Genomic DNA, 17,132 nt, shown 5'->3' with positions numbered 1-17,132 from the left:
ACATGTTGTCCTGTTACACTGGCCTCCTCCCACAGTCCACAGACAGGAAGCTCAAAGGGATAGTTCACCCAAAAATTCAAATTCATTTGTGTTTGAGTGAGTTTCGGGTGTAAACAGAGTTGCAGCCAAATCCAAAACAACTGAAGTGAATGGTGACCGATTCTTCAAATGTAAAAAAACACCAGAAACAAACATGCGTCCATACAGTTCCGTGTCATCCAAGTGTCCGCAAGCCCCGACATTTAAATTTGACTCGAAACAGCCTCATTTACACCAAGTTTTGAGCCTGAGTGTCCTCTGATAACCGCCTTTTTTACGCCATTGTCATGCATTTGTGTGTGTGTCACGATGATAAAGATAGTGAAATCATGAGTCAGCAGAATGCAGCGTGAACTGAGGGGGAGTTTTTAATCATTTTCACACAAATTGTACAGTGAGTTTGGTATTTATTACGCTGATGAGCATTTTCAGAGAAGCAGAAAATTAAGTAAATGGATTACATGGCCTCATCATGAGTGCTAATGATGAGAAAAGGCTGTCACTTATCCTTACTCTCACGGGATCAAGCAGCAGCTGCAACAACACCTACATCCGACCAACAGTTTGTATTCTGTGCACAAAGATAGAAGGTGCAGAGGTGAGGGGATCCACAGGTGCCACATGAGGGCAGTGTGGGTTCGATAATGTCCGGAGAGATCCGGTTGTTTTCCAACTCATGGCATTAGGTGAAGTTTTAATCCAGATTAATGAAATGAAAGTAAACCCTCATGTTAACTGAATCCTTTACTGTTTACAGTTTTTATATCAAACTAATAGAATATGAGTGTGTGTGGTTAAGTGGAGTTAAATCTGATGACTGAACCTGGCACTTCTGTTCCTTATGCTGCCGATATTGTATTTACAACTTAACTCTGGAACAAGTTACCAAAATATGAATTAATACTCCTTAATGACATGAATCATGTGTTTTTGTATTTTCTGCCAGCCCGATTGAAATGCACATAAACACACTGTAGGGACTTATTCATAGTGGGCCTCTGTCTGTGGTCTGTCTTTTTCATATAAACCCATCTGGGACGTGATGCCACATAAAACTCCTCAGTGTCCTCCTCACATTGTGCAGCGGTTGGAGAGTTCCCCCCACTGCGTCATGTACTGTCATTAACAGTGATGGAGACAATCGCTCATTTATCACCAGAAGTGCTGCAGTGTGCGTCCACAATGGTTTTCTCCACAGGGCCTCGGCCTCATTCACACACTAAGGCTCCATTCTCACACTAATGATCAGCCCAGATGCGAATCACTTTTACTGTCTGATGGACTCAGATGGCAAGAAATGAGCTCTTTTACACGCTGCAGCTGCCCCGCTTAAAAGACATCTTTTTCTGCTTTTGTCATGATTATGCAACTTTTCCATAATTGTTGTGAAAAAGTGCAGTTGGACGAGGAAACCAGGCTTCAGCACAGAGCGGCGCTGTGCAGGGGGAGTGGCAGGGGGTGCTTAGAGATGATAATCGCTTGTAGAGTTGTGAGGTTCCTAATTGTGCTTTCATGAGACATTGTTGATTAATGGACTAGTTGACGGACATCCTGTGAATGTTGTCCACATGTGCACTGTCCACAGGGGTGCTGAAGAATCCACTCCAGCCTTCCAGCGGCATTGTGGTGCCTCTTTTCTGAGAGAGGAGGAAGAGAGAGAGAGAGAGCTGGGGAGGGGGGGAGATGCAGGAGTGGGAGCAGAGAAAAGAAAATGAAAGTTGGAGGCTTTCAGCCGTGCTGTTGTAAAGGGGAGTGAATGAGTGCGGGGGCCGTGCAGCCAGCCACATGGGCCGTTCTCACTCAGGATAATGGAGGCCTTTCTGTGGTTCTTAACCCCCTTGTCGCACGCTGGGAACGGGCAACCGGGCGCCCGTTGCTGACAACAGACACGCTCAGACACGCTCATCCGCTGGATAATTGAATTTTACACCCAGGAAAGTCACCTCCTTACCCCTGGCTGGGTCGCCTGCGACACGTGGCCCTGACAGGAACTCTCCCAGGATCAACATCTCGTCCAAATCGAGCCCAGAGTCGGCGTGAGACAGGCAAATACTAAGTTTAGAGAGTCACGTGGTGTTGGATCAACGTGCTCAGTCAATATCAACGGACAGTCAGTTGTTAAAAACACCCACCGTTCCCAAATGACTTCGGTGATCACATGACGTCTCCTCTCTTGCCAACAGGAGTTTGACATTTGCAGTAAAATACGTCATCAACCGTTGGATGAGTGGCTGTGGAGCTTTGTGCAAACATTCACGTGCCTCCTGATTATTATGCCTTGGATTTTATGCTCTAAATGCTCCTGTAGGACTCGACAGCTGTTTTAAATCCTTATGAAAGAATATGCAACAGATAACAAGGCAGTGTTGTGTTACCTGCAGGTGGAGGCTCTGTCGTCGTTGTTTGTTGTCGGCTTATTGGTTTCCTGCACAACGTGAAGTAGAGATGAAGATTAGATTGGTGTTTTCTTTTCAAGAGGAGAGAACTGAGCTCCCTAACTGAGGGGGGGCATGTTAATGTTGTGGTGTTGGTGGGGAGGAGGAGGAGGAGGGGGGAGTATTGATGATCTCCCTGCCGATAGCTTCCTACCCTCGGGCTGATGATCTCGTCGGCAGGGGGACCGGGGTCACCGCCCTCCCTCGACACCCTGACCGAACACAAAAGCTGGTTTCCGCCCCGCGGCCGTGGTCACTTTCACCTGTCACTCAGACTCTCTCTCTCTCTCTGTGTGTATCCTGTACAGGTAACCATCAGCTGGGTGGAGGGTTGTTGAGGCGTTATGCAACCTGGGAGCAACATCTGCAGACTCTGTTGAGGGCTGTGTTTCAAATCTGAAACCAAACCTTCAGAAGGAAAAATCTCTCTCAACATTTAATTTAAATTCACTTTTCCCCTGCAGGCCTCCAAGATATTAAGATATCACTATGATTCACTTCAAACTAAACGTTTGTCACCTCATATATTGTATGTAATAGAACGTGTTAACTCATCCATGTCACTAAACTGAAAGTTGTTGCCGTGATGTTTCAGAGCGACACTTCTCTGACGCAGTCATCAGGTGTGTTTCAGCTCCTGTGTGTTTGCGTTTGAAGGCGTGTTTACACAGCCGTCACTAGCACATCCAAAAGTGGTCGCTGTGGGTGGAGGAACACAGAGACTTAATGAGAACTCGCTGCTTGATTGACATCCGTGTTGCATGACTGCCAACGCACACACACACACCCACGCGCACACACACACTCACACACACAGGGCCTGTCTGTCTGCAGCTGCTAATCGTGCCTGAGTCATTTCCTCTCTGTGGTTAAATATTGTCTATGATGGATAATATGAAGTTCACAGAGATGTAACACATTCATATTTGCATTATACAAATTCTGAGGAGACACACTGATCCAGAACCACCAACTCTATATTGAGTATTAATTCTAGCGTCAGAAAGAAAACAGACATTTGCTATTGAGAGTGAAATAATTCATGATTGATGAATTTATGAAATACAAATTAAAGCACCTTGCTCATAAAGTGGACTCCAGCAATCTAGTGGCATACTTCCATAAAGCTGCAGAGGACAAAATAGAGATTTAAATAAAAAATCTTAATATCTTGTCTGGGTTCAACTCCCAACAAGTAGTACAGAGATCAACTCCCATGATCCCACGCTGCTTCATGCTAAAAAAAAATAGATTGAGAGACCCCTAGTGGCATTTAAACAATTAAAATACTTATATATAAATCTTACTATATTTTGTTATATAAAAATATAACAAAAATAATAATAAATATTGGCTAAATTAGAGTTAAAGTAGGTGAGATAATGTGTCATATTTGGGTGAATTAGCCCTTTAAATGAGTTCTTGAGACTTACAGCTTGTTTAATTCTGCTTCTAAAGCATTTCAAAATAATATATTATACTCAAAAGATAGAAAACGGTGCAGAAAGATGTTTTTATGATCATCTACAGTGCACACATATATATATACATTTTACTTTACATGTATAGTAATATGGAAACCCCTGTTGTATCTCTCTCTACCAGCAGAGGACGGCATTTGCCTCCCTCCCACCAGCCCCCTCCTCCTCCTCCTCTGGTCCACCTCTCTCTCCCCTGCGACGGCCCCTCCCATCAAAGCCATAACCTCTCCTAATCCCCCCCCACCCCTCGTTGCCCAGGAGACGGCTCAGACGAGCAGGTGATGCATTGACAGGGAGCAGATGGTTCCCTGCGGAGGTAAGCACGGCCCCAACAATGCTTCCATATTCATCATAAAGTCTCGCTCAAACTCTCCGTGTCTGCCTCCTTCAACTGCGAGCACACAGCAAACTTCAAAGCTGAATGAGTCACGCCTTCACTGACGCACACACACACACACACACACACACACACACACAGACACAGACACGCACACACACACACTGATGTTTTTTAATGGACTGCTGATTGAAGCAGCCCAACTGTCTGACGCCTCTGTCCGTGCAGCAGGAGGTGATGATGTTGTGGCAGATTATTACACACAACCTGTGAGGGACAGAAGCGCCTGCATTCACAAGAAGCTGGTTTACAGTAGAAGTAAAGACAAACAATAGCAGGGGCTCCTCGCCTCGGTCCTCTCCCTGCGTGCGCTTGTCTTCTGCAGGTGTTTTTTTGGGGGGCTTTTCGCGGCAGTAACTCACTCCTCTAAAGAAGCTCCTTCTTTAGCCCCTGTCTCCCCTGGAGATAAAGTACAGACACCCCACTCTCCTCTGCCTTTCTTTCCGCTAACTCCTGAATAATCCAGCAACAATGCAGCGGCTCTGAGGCGGTGTGCAGCGATTCGCCGCAGGCCTGACTTGTTTCAGGGTGCAGCAGGGGCGGAGGGGGGGGGGGGTGGCATTATGGAGATCAGCTAATGCATGTAAAACACTGCATCCATGTTTTTTTTTCTTATTGGAACAAGTGGTGAAGAAAAAGTGTGCGGCACAATAGAGGCCGTGGAGTGCTATGCTTAACCCACCACACCTGGAGCACACAACAGGGGGTGAGGGCGGGCGGCCCACCTCTCCCCCTCCGGCCTCACCCATCATCACCAGCACCTATCAATACAGGCTGTAAGGAGCTTGGTTGGGCTGCAGGAGGGGGGGGCTGCCTGTATTCACGGGCTGACTATGATAAAGACGCACAGTGAGGAGCCATTCAAGAGCCCTGTGCCCATAATGGAGTCACTAATAGGTCCCTATTCAGCCAGGAAAGTGTTTTCTGGGGGGAGAGAGAAAAAAAAAAAAGTTTGGGGGAAGCAACAATCACTTTGTCCGCTGCCTTGTGTATGTAAAATGTATGCAGCGCTCCACCCCTCCACCCCTCCACCCTCTCCCAACTCTTTTTGCTGTCTTTTTTCCCTTTTCGTTAAAGAGCGTCCCCGCTGAATGGACGACATGCATAGTTTGGACTCTTCCTTTCATCCTTACTTGAAAATAAATTGAATGGTGTGTCCTCGAGTGAGTGCAGTCCAGCGGCAGGGATCTCAAAACAGGAATGCACACACTCTCTCTTTCTTTTTCGCCTCCCTCTCTCCAGAAAACTGTTGGACATACACACAGGTGAACGACTCTTGAATGGAATATCATTCAAATGGGGATTTTTCAGGGTTTCGTTTGTATTCTTTTACACGTGATGCATTCTCTCTGTGTCTCTGTCAGTATTTACATTTAGATACTGGTGAGTGCACAAAGCAGATATGAGGAAAGGCCAGTTTTGAATATCACACTGACGTGAAATTGCCTTTAGCTACCTCCGTCAAGGATGTCATGCTTTGGCCTTATTCATTTTCATTTTGTTTTTTAGTTAACACTGAAAAAACTTGGTTGGAGGACCCACAGATCCAGAGACAGATCGTAGGGCATTTTTTGACATTCAGGCATATTTTAGGGAGCTGATATATTTGAGCGTGTGAAATTTGTTGGCCTTGGTGGAGGTATACGCTCTCCTGAGTTCCATATATATATATATATATATATATATAAAAGTCTGTTGAAGAAATCCTCAAAGTTAAATATGCACTAAAAGCTGCTTATAAAGTTTTACATCTGTTGCTAAGAAACTTCCAAAACAGCTTCCGCACAGATCTGCTCAGTGTTTGTCCATCAACAGGTGGAAAGATTTTAAATACGTCTCCTGCTGACGCTGAGGCCTGAATGCTGCCATCGCCGATAGCAACTATATTTGCCCCCGGCGCCCTGCCTGGGTCCCGAGGCACCAGGGGAGCCGACCTCGTGGATGAGCTGACTAATGTTGAAATGCTGGAACCATATTGAAAGAGGGGGCATGAAGTGAGAATTACTGGGTCCGTATTGTGCTGCGTGTCAAAGGGCTTAGCTGACAGATTGATGAGATGAGGAAATAACGGAGCTAACCGGGGGGCGGGAGGAGAGGGAGGGGGGAGTCCCAGCATGGCACGGCAACCAGGGTTTGGAGTCAGAGCGGGACTGGCTGTCGGCCTACCGGGCAAAGCCGGCGCAGGTCAGCGCTCTTTGATTGTGGGTCCCGCCGCTGACAAAGGGCAGCACGCTGTGGGCAGGGCTGCTTTCCTTAGAACAGCATGAAAGCCCTTGTAATGGTATTTTTATGTGTTTTGTGAGAGGCTTTGTCAGATTGTGTGTGCTGATGTATGTGTTTATTTGTGTGTGTGTGTGTGTGTGTGTATTAGCAATGTGTACTATTCAGTTTACCATTTCAGTCTATTTGTTTTTAGCTTAAATTGGAAGTTTTTATGTAAACTTGCAAATAAATCGACACATCACTAAACAAATGGACAGTGGTGAAATCATAAAGTCCTTGGTGAAGATAATACAAAAACAAATGTTCCCTTGTTTTGTTTTAACAGGGATATTCACTGTAACTAGCCAGGTGGCTAATTTTCAACTCTTGTTCTCCAGCCAGATTTTATTAGTTTCCAATAAACGTAAGTAGTAAAGTAAAGAAAGATTTCTCTCTAAAAAGAGAGGGAAGAAATCACCGTAACAAATATTTTTATATTAAGAACGGACGACAACCACTTCTATATGAAGGAAGTTTCACACCCACGCAGAAAATTATCAGCCAACTCTTCCCTCTAGTGTCTTTTAGCCGATTGTTTTGGTTTTCCAGACTGTAACTTTATCATTATGGGCCTCTGTTGTCACGAAGTGTCATTGGATGCAGGAGACATTGGAAACTTCAGATAAAGAGAATGTTATTGTTCTGATTATAAACTTAATATATTGAAAAAGACACAAAATCATGCATTCGAATATGATTCACTGACTAACTTCAAGTTTTCCCTCATAAGATAATATGACGGTTTACTTCTATTCCTGCATTGTCTGTGTCTTAGCAACTGTCATTGTGGCATCTGGATTACCCAAAGTGCATTGCAAAGCCCCTGTAGGGTCGAGCAGAGGGAGCCCCCAGGCAGCGTGTGCTTTAGGAAGGGAGATGTAAACGCTGGCTCTTAATCTCCGAGGCTTGATGTCGAGTTGAGTTGTTCTGGAAAAAGTTCTCTAATCTTTTTTTTTTGAGAAATGAAATACAGAAGAGTCTGGTTTTTTCAGCTTGAGCAGATCCTGCAGAAGATTTTAAGATTAAATGAGAAAGTTTAAGATATTTCTTTAGAAGACGTTGGACATTGGGTTGTGTGTGTGTGGGGGGGGGGGGGGGGGGGGGTGTAGTGTTTGGTCTGGTCACCATTGGAAACACTGGCTACTCCTCGGACCTTGTTAATGTTACACCAAGAGCATATTTACTGGGATTTTCCTGCTGCACTACAAATCTGAAGATGTGGAACCTCAAGACACACTCTAGATAATAAGCTTGTTCAGAACACACACACACACACACACACACACACACACAGACACACAACTGAGCTCTGATTTGTGGAATTGATAACGTCCATTGTTTCCAGAGCACTTGCCACTCTACGCCCTGTAATGTAATTAATGTCAGGAGATTTATGCTGCTGTGTCGCGGCCCAGAACCTGATCCATGTTGTGTCTGGTGTTGGCCTGAAAAGCCTCCTCTCTGTCCAGCTGCTCCTGATCTCGGCTCTGGCCTCTGTCACCGAGCGCGGCTGCAGTTCTGTTCACCTCCTAATTGAAAGCTGTGGTTTCTTCTAGGCCTTGTTTGTGTGTCGCATCTGGAAGAAATATTGAGGTTGATGTTATTTGCCTGAAAATTGGAAGCAAGCTTGTGAGGGAACAATGTGTACGAGAGACTTGGTTGAGCAGGATGGTAATTATTAACAACCATGGGCTCTTTGAATAGACAGAATGTTTTTAGCCTCCCACAGAGAAGCATTGCTCAGTTTATGAACTCACTCAGCTGCACAGACGGAAGTCGCACAGCAGAAAACGTCCGGACTTTATTGGTGAAATATTCACAGCATAGATAAGTAACCTGCGAGATTAGAGCTCATTGAACATGTCTGCTGTCGACAGAACGGGAGCTCCAGAGCGTCTTCGGGAAACCAGACCCTCCATAAACCAGGATTTCAAGCCTCCTCTGAGACTCCAGCCTCGGCCCAGGCGTCCCGGCGGCACGAGCAGCTGGCCACCTGACGGCTCCCGCTCTGCTCGGCACGTGCACAGGGTGAGTCCATCCATCCATGCCCACCCAGCTCTTCCTAAATCCACAGCCCACTGCCGCCACCGCCCACAACTCCAATATCCCAAATGAAAGACACGTCAGACGTCGCTGAATGAGCCCCATGTAGCGAACATGAGAGGGAAGATCCGTAAGACCCGGAGCATCTGTCCACCTCTCTGACACTAATGAATGTTAAGTAGGTTAGCTGCTGGTGTGCCACTGCCCCGAAGGCCATTGTGACGGGTGGTGGCAGCAGGGCCGTGCTTTTGTGAGGGTGCGCCAACCCCCTGTGAGACGTCTAAAATGGCTGGGCCGCTTACTCCGGCACACAATCCCAGCACCAATAGTTGCCATATTGATCCCTCGTGCTTTCAGATTAAAGCATAAAAGGAGCTCTGTCCTGTCAGCAGGGACACCACTGACTCCCAGGGCTCATTTCAGGGTCACAGAGTCCTTGCAGCCCCCTGACCCAGACCCCAATATGAACACCCACAAACACCGGAGCGAGGCAGGACAGAAACCTTTCCAGGGATGAACCCCATTAAACAGGATTGGTCGGATGCTCACATTCATGGCTCGTTATTGCTGACCCCGGGCTTTCTCTTTCTCAACCTGGGTGCTCTCCTCCTGTCTCTGGCTCTAACCTGACATGCTGAGGTGGTCACCCTCGCCCTTTGTTTGCCATAGATAGCTCAGACGTTTGCTTGATTGTTTTCTGGACTGCATCTCCTCATCCGTTGTTTTGTGCTGCATTGTTGAGCTCCTGCTGTGTGCTTTTAAAGTGTTGTCCCGGCTTTAGAAACTGTAGCTCTATTGTGTCACTGGTTGTTGGTTTATAGATCAATCCAGTGCTGCAGAGACCTGGCGGCTTTTACATTTACAGTCACAAGCTGCTTTTCAGATATGTACTGAACTCAGGAGATTCTCCAGACAAATTAAAATGTGATTTCCGCCGCAGAATTAATACGTCATGCCCTGCCCGCTACTGCTCTATGCACCTGAACGCTCCTGTTGTTGGTCTCCTGCTGCTTTCTTCAAATGTGAAAGTCCTGAGAATGTCCAGACCCAATGGTCCCGACATTTCCTAGAGATAATGTCCGAAAACGGCTGTGGCGAATATGTCTGGAATTCACTTGATAGTCAATGTGGAGGTTACATCTAAAATTACAGACTTTAGGAAAGTACAACTTCAAATGTATTTTATTATTTATATAAGAAAGTAACAACAGGAGCTTGTGTGTGTTTCCGTTTTTGAAGATTGTTGTTGGTGCATCTGATAACGGCACAAATTATATGTTATATTTCAACATTTAATTCATCGGTCCTGCAGGGTCCAACTTTTAAAAGTGAAAGATAACAGAGTCATATCTGTGAGTGCCATCACAGCGTGTTTACTTCCGCATGCAACCTGGTTTGTTGGTGTCTCCTCGTTGCCGACCTCACCGGCTCTGATCTCCGGCTCCTCGCTCGACGCCTGCTCCCTAAACCAAACGTTGATTAAATGCCTTTTAATGTGCCCTGACTCTCAGACATGGTGTAATCAGGTGAAACAGAATTAATAAAGGATCCAGTGTGGAGCTCAGGAGAGAAGGAAGGGCTCCCCTGAGAAAGACAGACAGATGGCGGCAGGAATCGGCCTAGAGAGGAGAAAGCAGAGTGGGAGAGGGGATAAAGCAAAGACCAGCCACCACTTTGATGATTAGCTCGAAAATTGGTAATTCGATCTTGTCCCCTCCACCTACTCCTTATTGATATGAAAGTCCTCATTTGAACATATTTCCCCCTGCTGGCTCGGACCGGCAGCACAGCACTTCCTGTCCGTCCGTCCCCCGCCGCGGTGCGCTCAATGGACCTGACAGGAAGTACTGTGAGGTGGAGTCTGCGTGGAAAAGAGGAGCATGCACGCTCATGCACAGTGGAAAGCCCATCTGCCGGGAATCTCCCTAATCTCATCATGTGAATTGAACGAGGAAAAGAGGAGCAGCAATCACTTGAGACAAACCCTCAGTGGGATTATGCGTTGTACTCGTGATGATGAATATAAATATATAATATTTATTATACCACAGCTTTTGAGGAAATGAGATTATATAATAATATAATAAACATTTATTCTGGTTATATTTGGACTCAAAACCTTTCTTTTGACCCAAAGACTGTTGCTCAACTGGTTTTATAGCTCAATCGTAACATTCTATAATATATTAAATAAAATATATTTAAATGATGCATTTCTCATTCATTACAATTTTGCCCATTTTCTGTTTCTCATTCACCAAATCTATCTACATCATTGTCACCAGTCGACCCAACCCCCGCCCACTGCATCCTCTACTGTCTGAAAATCGACTTGATTTTTTATTCAGCGTATAATTAGCAACAACAAGGTCATTGGACCTCAAGCACCCACGATTCTCTGGAAAATTGGTTGTTGTTCTTCATTATTGGGCTCCAATTAAGTCTTCTATCAAGGATGGAGAGCTCAGTAGCTCTTTTTGTGGCATAATGTGCACAATCATACATAATGCACTCTGTTAACAACAACAGGTACATCCTAAATGCAGCCGGGAGACAAAGGCGATGAGATGGCGAGACCCGGTGCTGCCCTCCTGCCCCCCACAGTGGCACTGAATGGGTTTGAGAGTGTGGCACAAGCCGGCAGAAAGCTCCACACCAGTGCACTCCAAAGGAAAAGGAAACACGCGTGTATACGCACGTCAAACTCCATTGTCCTCCCATCATGAGAGTCCATTCTGCCCCCTGCCACCCGCTCCGGTCAGGGGTTACAGACCATGAATCAAAGGTGAATCCTGGGAGGATCTGCTCTCTCGCTCCCCGGAGTGGACCGGCTCTCGAGCTGACTCGGTGCTTCTGGGAGCTGCCAGCGGCTGCAAAGAGAGATGGATGAGCTGCTGTGCTGACTGCTGGCTGGTGAGGTGTCCCCCAGTGATTGATGACTTAACACGCTGGCCCCTGCTCCTCCGGGTCAAGCCGATGCACCCTGGCCATAAGACCACCATACTGTCCCGAGGAGGCTACATGTAGAAGAAGAAAAGGAGAGGAGACGTTGTTTAAGTGAGCAGATGTTGGGAAGACGTGTGGGAGTTGTCTCCATCAGCGAGTCCTCAGCTTCTGCTCAAACCACTGGAGGTTTCACAGCAGCAGTGATCAAGACAGAGGGGTTATTGATGTACTAGTGGGGGTTAAATGTCTCTGGGGAGCCCTCTCACTGTGATGCTTCACGTTTGTTTCTGCCAGGTGTCAGTCATCGTGAACTGTTTCCACTGATCAATCTCAATCCTGCTGTGATAGATCTGTTTTTAAAGTAGCCGTGCACTCTCTCTGTGATCAAAAACACGTTTGTTAATATTAATCCGACTTCTTGTCTGTTTCTTGCAGAGACCCGTTTATGTGTCTTTTGTCACCAAGGCCGTCCTGTGGGATAGAGGACTCTGTCGCTACACTGTGAGTCGACAAAAGCCATCCAATTCATTTTTCTGTTTGCTATGATTACTTCAAATCTCTTAACTGCATGAACTTGATGTAAATAGTTTGTTTTAACCTGATAAACATCTGTTCAGACGTGTGTTTGTGAGACTTGATCTTAAGCATAAATTATATAAATCTATCTATTCCACTCTATTAGTTTTATTCACTAAAAACATTTTTTTGAAACAGTTTTTCATATTTAAACAAAGAATTCCTAACTTTTTAAATAAAGGTGCAATTAAAATAGGTGGCACGTTGGTGTGGTGGCTCACAGCAAGAAGGTTTCCAGTTCGAATCCCAGGTCGTTAATTGCGTTAATTGGAGAATCTAACTTTCACCATAGGTGTGAATGTGAGAGTGAACGGTCGTTTGTCTGTGTTCGCTGGTGACCTGTCCCGTGGTCGGCTCCAGCCCCCCCCCACGACCCTCACAGGATGAGCAGGATGGAAAATGGATGGATGGCGATCAGAATACAATTACATTCTTAAAATCAATAAAATACACGGTACTATTTGAAGTACACGTCATTCACCCAGAAGGTTCTAAAAGGTTGATCATACTCTCCGTGTCCAGAGTGAGAGTTCTTTTTACGTATTTCGAATACAAATTATGGATAACTGTATTTATTATAGTCCTCGCAAAGAAGTACAAGTACACACACACACACACACACACACACACACACACACACACACTCCTTTCTCTCCTCCAACACTCACAAGTCTCCACCTCTCCCCTTCACTCAAAAGAATCTGGGAGTGGATGTGCCACAATTAACAGTGCGGTTGCCGTGGTGACGGCAGAGTTGTGTGGGCCGGCTTCCTGTCTTGGCCTCTGGTTAGACAAACAAGTAAAGTCGGAGGACAAAGACGCTTGCTGGTCCTTACAGCCTCATTTACATCCTCAACTGCCTCCAGCACTTCTGCATTCAGCAAGTTCATCAGGCCTGGCATCGCCCGCCGCTGCCGCCGCCGCCTCCGCCACCATCGTCCATCCCTGCCCCGCTCCCGCTATATCTGATAAATCAAGAGGGCATTGTGATGGTAAAACTGCTCCCGTCATGCAGTGACACAGCTTTTACAACAAGGGCATCCCCTGTCTAAACAGCCGGGCAGCCGACAAGAGGCTGTTGACCCAGCAGCCTGCTTTATGGAGGCGTCAGGGCTCGTGCGCGGTCACCTGGGACACAGGCTGCGATGGGACAGTGCAGAACACACAGGTGCCCAAACAACGACGACCCCTCTGCACAGCTACAGTTTAAAACTGTTAAACACATGTGGTGGTGTGGACGAGAGTTCAGCCCTGGTTTCATGGTTTCAGTGACTCTCTCTGGACGATAACCGGTCGACATATGATGTTTCATGAATTAACATCAACAACCGCAGACTTCAAGGATTCTAACATTTCAGACTTGATAACTTTTTAGAAAAATTGGAAAAACACAAATATCTTTCTCATCATCAAACAGAGAGTCTCTATATCTTGCTGGCTGCTCACCTTTGATTAGAGGGTGTTAAATTATTTTAGTATATAAAAAATCATGACATAGAGACGTCCCAAACTCTTCATGAGCATCGGTCCTGCAGGGTCCAAGACGGTTTTAAACACTAGGTGGCGTTATGAGCCATGTTCAAGCAATAAATGTAGATTTTTTTTTAATAATATAAAAGTGATATAAGCGTTAATGTATTGAATCAAAGAACGGTCATATAATCTAGTTTATGTGCTGTGTCTCTTTAACGACTTTTAACTGATCCATAAAGTTCTAAAGTCATCAGTTTTATCAGTATTATTTTTTGTGATATCGCTGCTCGTACTCATTCTTCCTCCACCACTGTACTTAATGCTGTACTGTCGCCCTCCGCTGTGTTGTTTCAGGATGTGGGGGATCGGGTGGGGGGTGGGGGGGGGGGGGGCAGTTGACGGGCCCTCTGGGGCTGCGTGGGCCTGTAAAGCGGGGTCATTGTCCAACCCATCGAAAGTAGAAAGTTTCTCTGAATGCTAAGCTGCATCTGAGCCTGGCTTCTGACACGAGCTGATAATCAGATTTACTCCCCTGAATCCTCCGGACTCCACAATGTGCCCCACTGTCGCGGTTCCCCCCGCTTCGCCTCAGCGTCCCGACCCTTCATCCACCCCTCCCTCCTCCCCCCGCAGCAAAGCTAATTACACCCCGCAGAAACACAAATCTCCATGATTTAAAAAGTCACTCTTTTTCAGGGGTTTAACCTTGTTAGGGCCTAAGCCTGGCTTTCTTGTGCATCAGCTCTGTGAAGAATTCTCTGTTCCTGCAGACACTGGCACATAGACACACTTCTGTCTTTGCTCGGAGTTGTCTGCCTCTCCGAGAGTTCACTCGGAGGCAGTGTAATTAAGTGTGTGTGTGTGTGTGCATGTGTGTTTGTATCATTGCATGTGTGTGTGTGTGTGTGTGTTTAGAGGTGGGGAGGGGGTGAGGTGAAGGAGCACAGGCAACTCTGTCCTCTGCAGGCCATCTGGGACTCTGACTAACTAATAGACTTCCTACATTCATTGAGCAGCGCTACTTGTACGTCTCAATCAGGGAGCTGTTGACCACAAACAGGCCCGTAATGACATTAGCCAGTTCTGGCTGTGTGAGGACAGCGTGTGGGCTGCCTGACGCCAGGAGGTCAGCCTGTTTCCTGGGGGCCTGCAGGGGCCCGAAGGAGCCCACACGAGTCGTATGGGTGTCAACAGAAACGACAGATTTACCTCCTGTCCCTGCTGGACATGTCTTATCCATTGACAGGTTACAGTGATCAACAGTGACAAGCAGAGCAGGACTGGACATTTTTACCAAACTGCATCTTTGACTTTCGTCCTTTTCGTCCTTGTAAATATAAAACTAAAGCTGTTAACAACAATATTCAACCTTCATTTATTTATGACTAACAACTGTTGTCAAGGTCAAGACTGAAGTTTCAATCTAACAACCCAACTTTTAATAAACTGGATTTATCTTTTCATTGACGATTTATTTATGGAAAATGTTGTCGTAATGTTAATAACTCGATATAACATAACTTCAAATAGTCATATTGCCACAATTCAGTTCTGCAGTGTTTGAAAATAATCCAAATAAAACTATAATATATAGTTAATAATATTATATATATACTCACACACGAGCAGGAAATGGAAGGATGTCACGACGCTGTTAAAGAAAAAGCAGGTTATATAGAAGGACTATGTATTTTATTATATGGTGTGAATAGTGTAAACAGGTGAGGTGAAAACTCATTAGTGTGAGTCTGTATGAAAACGTCTGTGTGTGTGTGTGTGTGTTTAAAGGACACTCGAGGACGCTTTGTCCTGTACTTTAGGATTGATTGCGTTTGCGTGTGTGGAAGCATTAAAAGAGCTTTTGCGCAGGTTGTAACGACACACACCTCCGCTAAACATTCGTGCCTGGACCTGTTCTGCAGAAGGTCACGGGTTTGGTGACAGCGGCTCGGTCTCGCCTCACAAAGCCGTCCTCAGCCCCGAGTGACAGGTAATGGGGAGGCCGTAGGGGAGGAAGAGGAGCGCGGAGGAGAACGGCGCCCATCACTTGTTCTGCCGTTTCTACCTCACTTCTCCCTCTTTACATCACAAGAATGCAAATCTCCTAAAGCCTCCAGATCTGAGAGGAGGGAATCAGTGGAGATGGTTCAGGGATTTAAACGCTGATCCTCCCTGTGTGAGTCACAGACAGCGACCCCACCTTCCTCCCCCAGCCTCTCTCTCCCCTCTTTTTTTACTCCCGGTCTGAAGGTTCATCAGTGTACTCAGTTGTATTTGTGCGTTTTCCGTCTGTTTTTATTGGTGTTGTAAAAGGGACGAGGAGCCGAATTTCAGATGCCGCTTGAATCCAAGTCAAATAAAAGCCCTGCGTCTGTGTTTGCTCTGTGAAGGCCAGAGGGGCTCTGGTTTTTACTGGCTGACCGTCAGTAGGACGTCCTTTGGCCGTCGTCCGTCCCTCCGCATTTCAACATTTTACCCTCCGCGTCCTAACTCCAGAGAATTTGATCACCCTGAACATCTGTCTCCTTTCTTTAAATCATGAGGGTTGTGGGTGGAAGAGCAGATCTGTGCTGAGGACATGTGTGATCTATTATGTCAACACAAGGGGGCAGTGGTGGCACCATGCATCATTTGAATTCCCCAACAGCACAGCAGGGTTTGTCACTCAGGCTTTTATTTTGTAGTGGCCGAACTTCAGACTTTTATTTTGTACATTTAAAAGTTGGTGAGATTAAAGAATACATTTAATTTCATTTATTTCAAGTTTTTTTTTATTTACTTTGCTGATTTTAAGAATAAATAAAGTTAATTTATTAATTCATTTAGTTATTCTATTTATTTCTGTTTATATTTCTATGCATTTAATTGTTATTCTATTTATATTTTATTTTTTGTTCTTACTGCTTGGGTTACTTTATTTACCTATTCACTGGAACTCTGTTTATTTAAATAAAATGAACACAAGGACTTCCTGTGGAAAAAAGCAAATTTAACTTTGCACCCTACATTCTTCTCTTTCAGGCCCCCTCTCGTCCGATGTATCGTCCGTTGCTGTGTCCACGGTTCTTGTCTCACATGAAAGCTCGTCCTGAAGACCTCAGACCTCCTTGTCTCCAGAGCTCCAGACCGCAGCCTCTATCTCAGGGGACGAAGCTGCACACACACGTCCTAGTTGCCCCAAAGACCCGAGGGCCGGAGGGTGAGGGCTTATCAACACAACACCTGGTGCTTTCACGCCATCGGGAGGAGGGCACTGACTCCTTTGACTCCACAGCTCTGCTCATTAACAACTTTTTCTCCCCTTTTCTTGCTCTCCTGGAGCAGTGGAGGCGCAGGGAGGCCACCAAGCTTGTCGTTAGCTCTTAATCTCTCTCCCTCTGTGGTTGTGTTGGGTTAAGTGCAAATCTTGGCCGTCCTCTCTGGCGAGGAAGTGCCCACAGCGCCGCCCTCCTGGTGGTCCTCTGGTGGGAGTGAAAGGCC

General features: G+C 46.0%; 1 protein-coding gene across 6 annotated transcripts in view; it reads left to right on the top strand.

The window, feature by feature from the left end:
* The window catches only part of LOC109645529 (phosphatase and actin regulator 4), a 60,703-nt gene that overhangs the window by 6,724 nt on the left and 36,847 nt on the right, over window positions 1-17,132 (top strand). For 5 of the 6 annotated variants that reach the window (XM_069520020.1, XM_069520019.1, XM_069520022.1 and 2 more), the window contains exons 3-6: window positions 4,080-4,271; window positions 8,492-8,642; window positions 12,039-12,104; window positions 16,674-16,851. In XM_069520020.1, the coding sequence (XP_069376121.1) occupies window positions 16,689-16,851 (163 nt within the window). In that variant the 5' untranslated portion in view covers window positions 4,080-4,271; window positions 8,492-8,642; window positions 12,039-12,104; window positions 16,674-16,688. The remainder of the gene's footprint in view (window positions 1-4,079; window positions 4,272-8,491; window positions 8,643-12,038; window positions 12,105-16,673; window positions 16,852-17,132) is intronic. The other variant, XM_069520021.1, reaches the window with a different exon arrangement.

Source organism: Paralichthys olivaceus, chromosome 23 (assembly GCF_024713975.1).
Source record: "Paralichthys olivaceus isolate ysfri-2021 chromosome 23, ASM2471397v2, whole genome shotgun sequence".
Taxonomy (NCBI): Eukaryota; Metazoa; Chordata; class Actinopteri; order Pleuronectiformes; family Paralichthyidae; genus Paralichthys; species Paralichthys olivaceus.
Note: the sequence above shows the minus strand (reverse complement) of the source record. Positions and strands in the feature narration are given on the sequence as shown.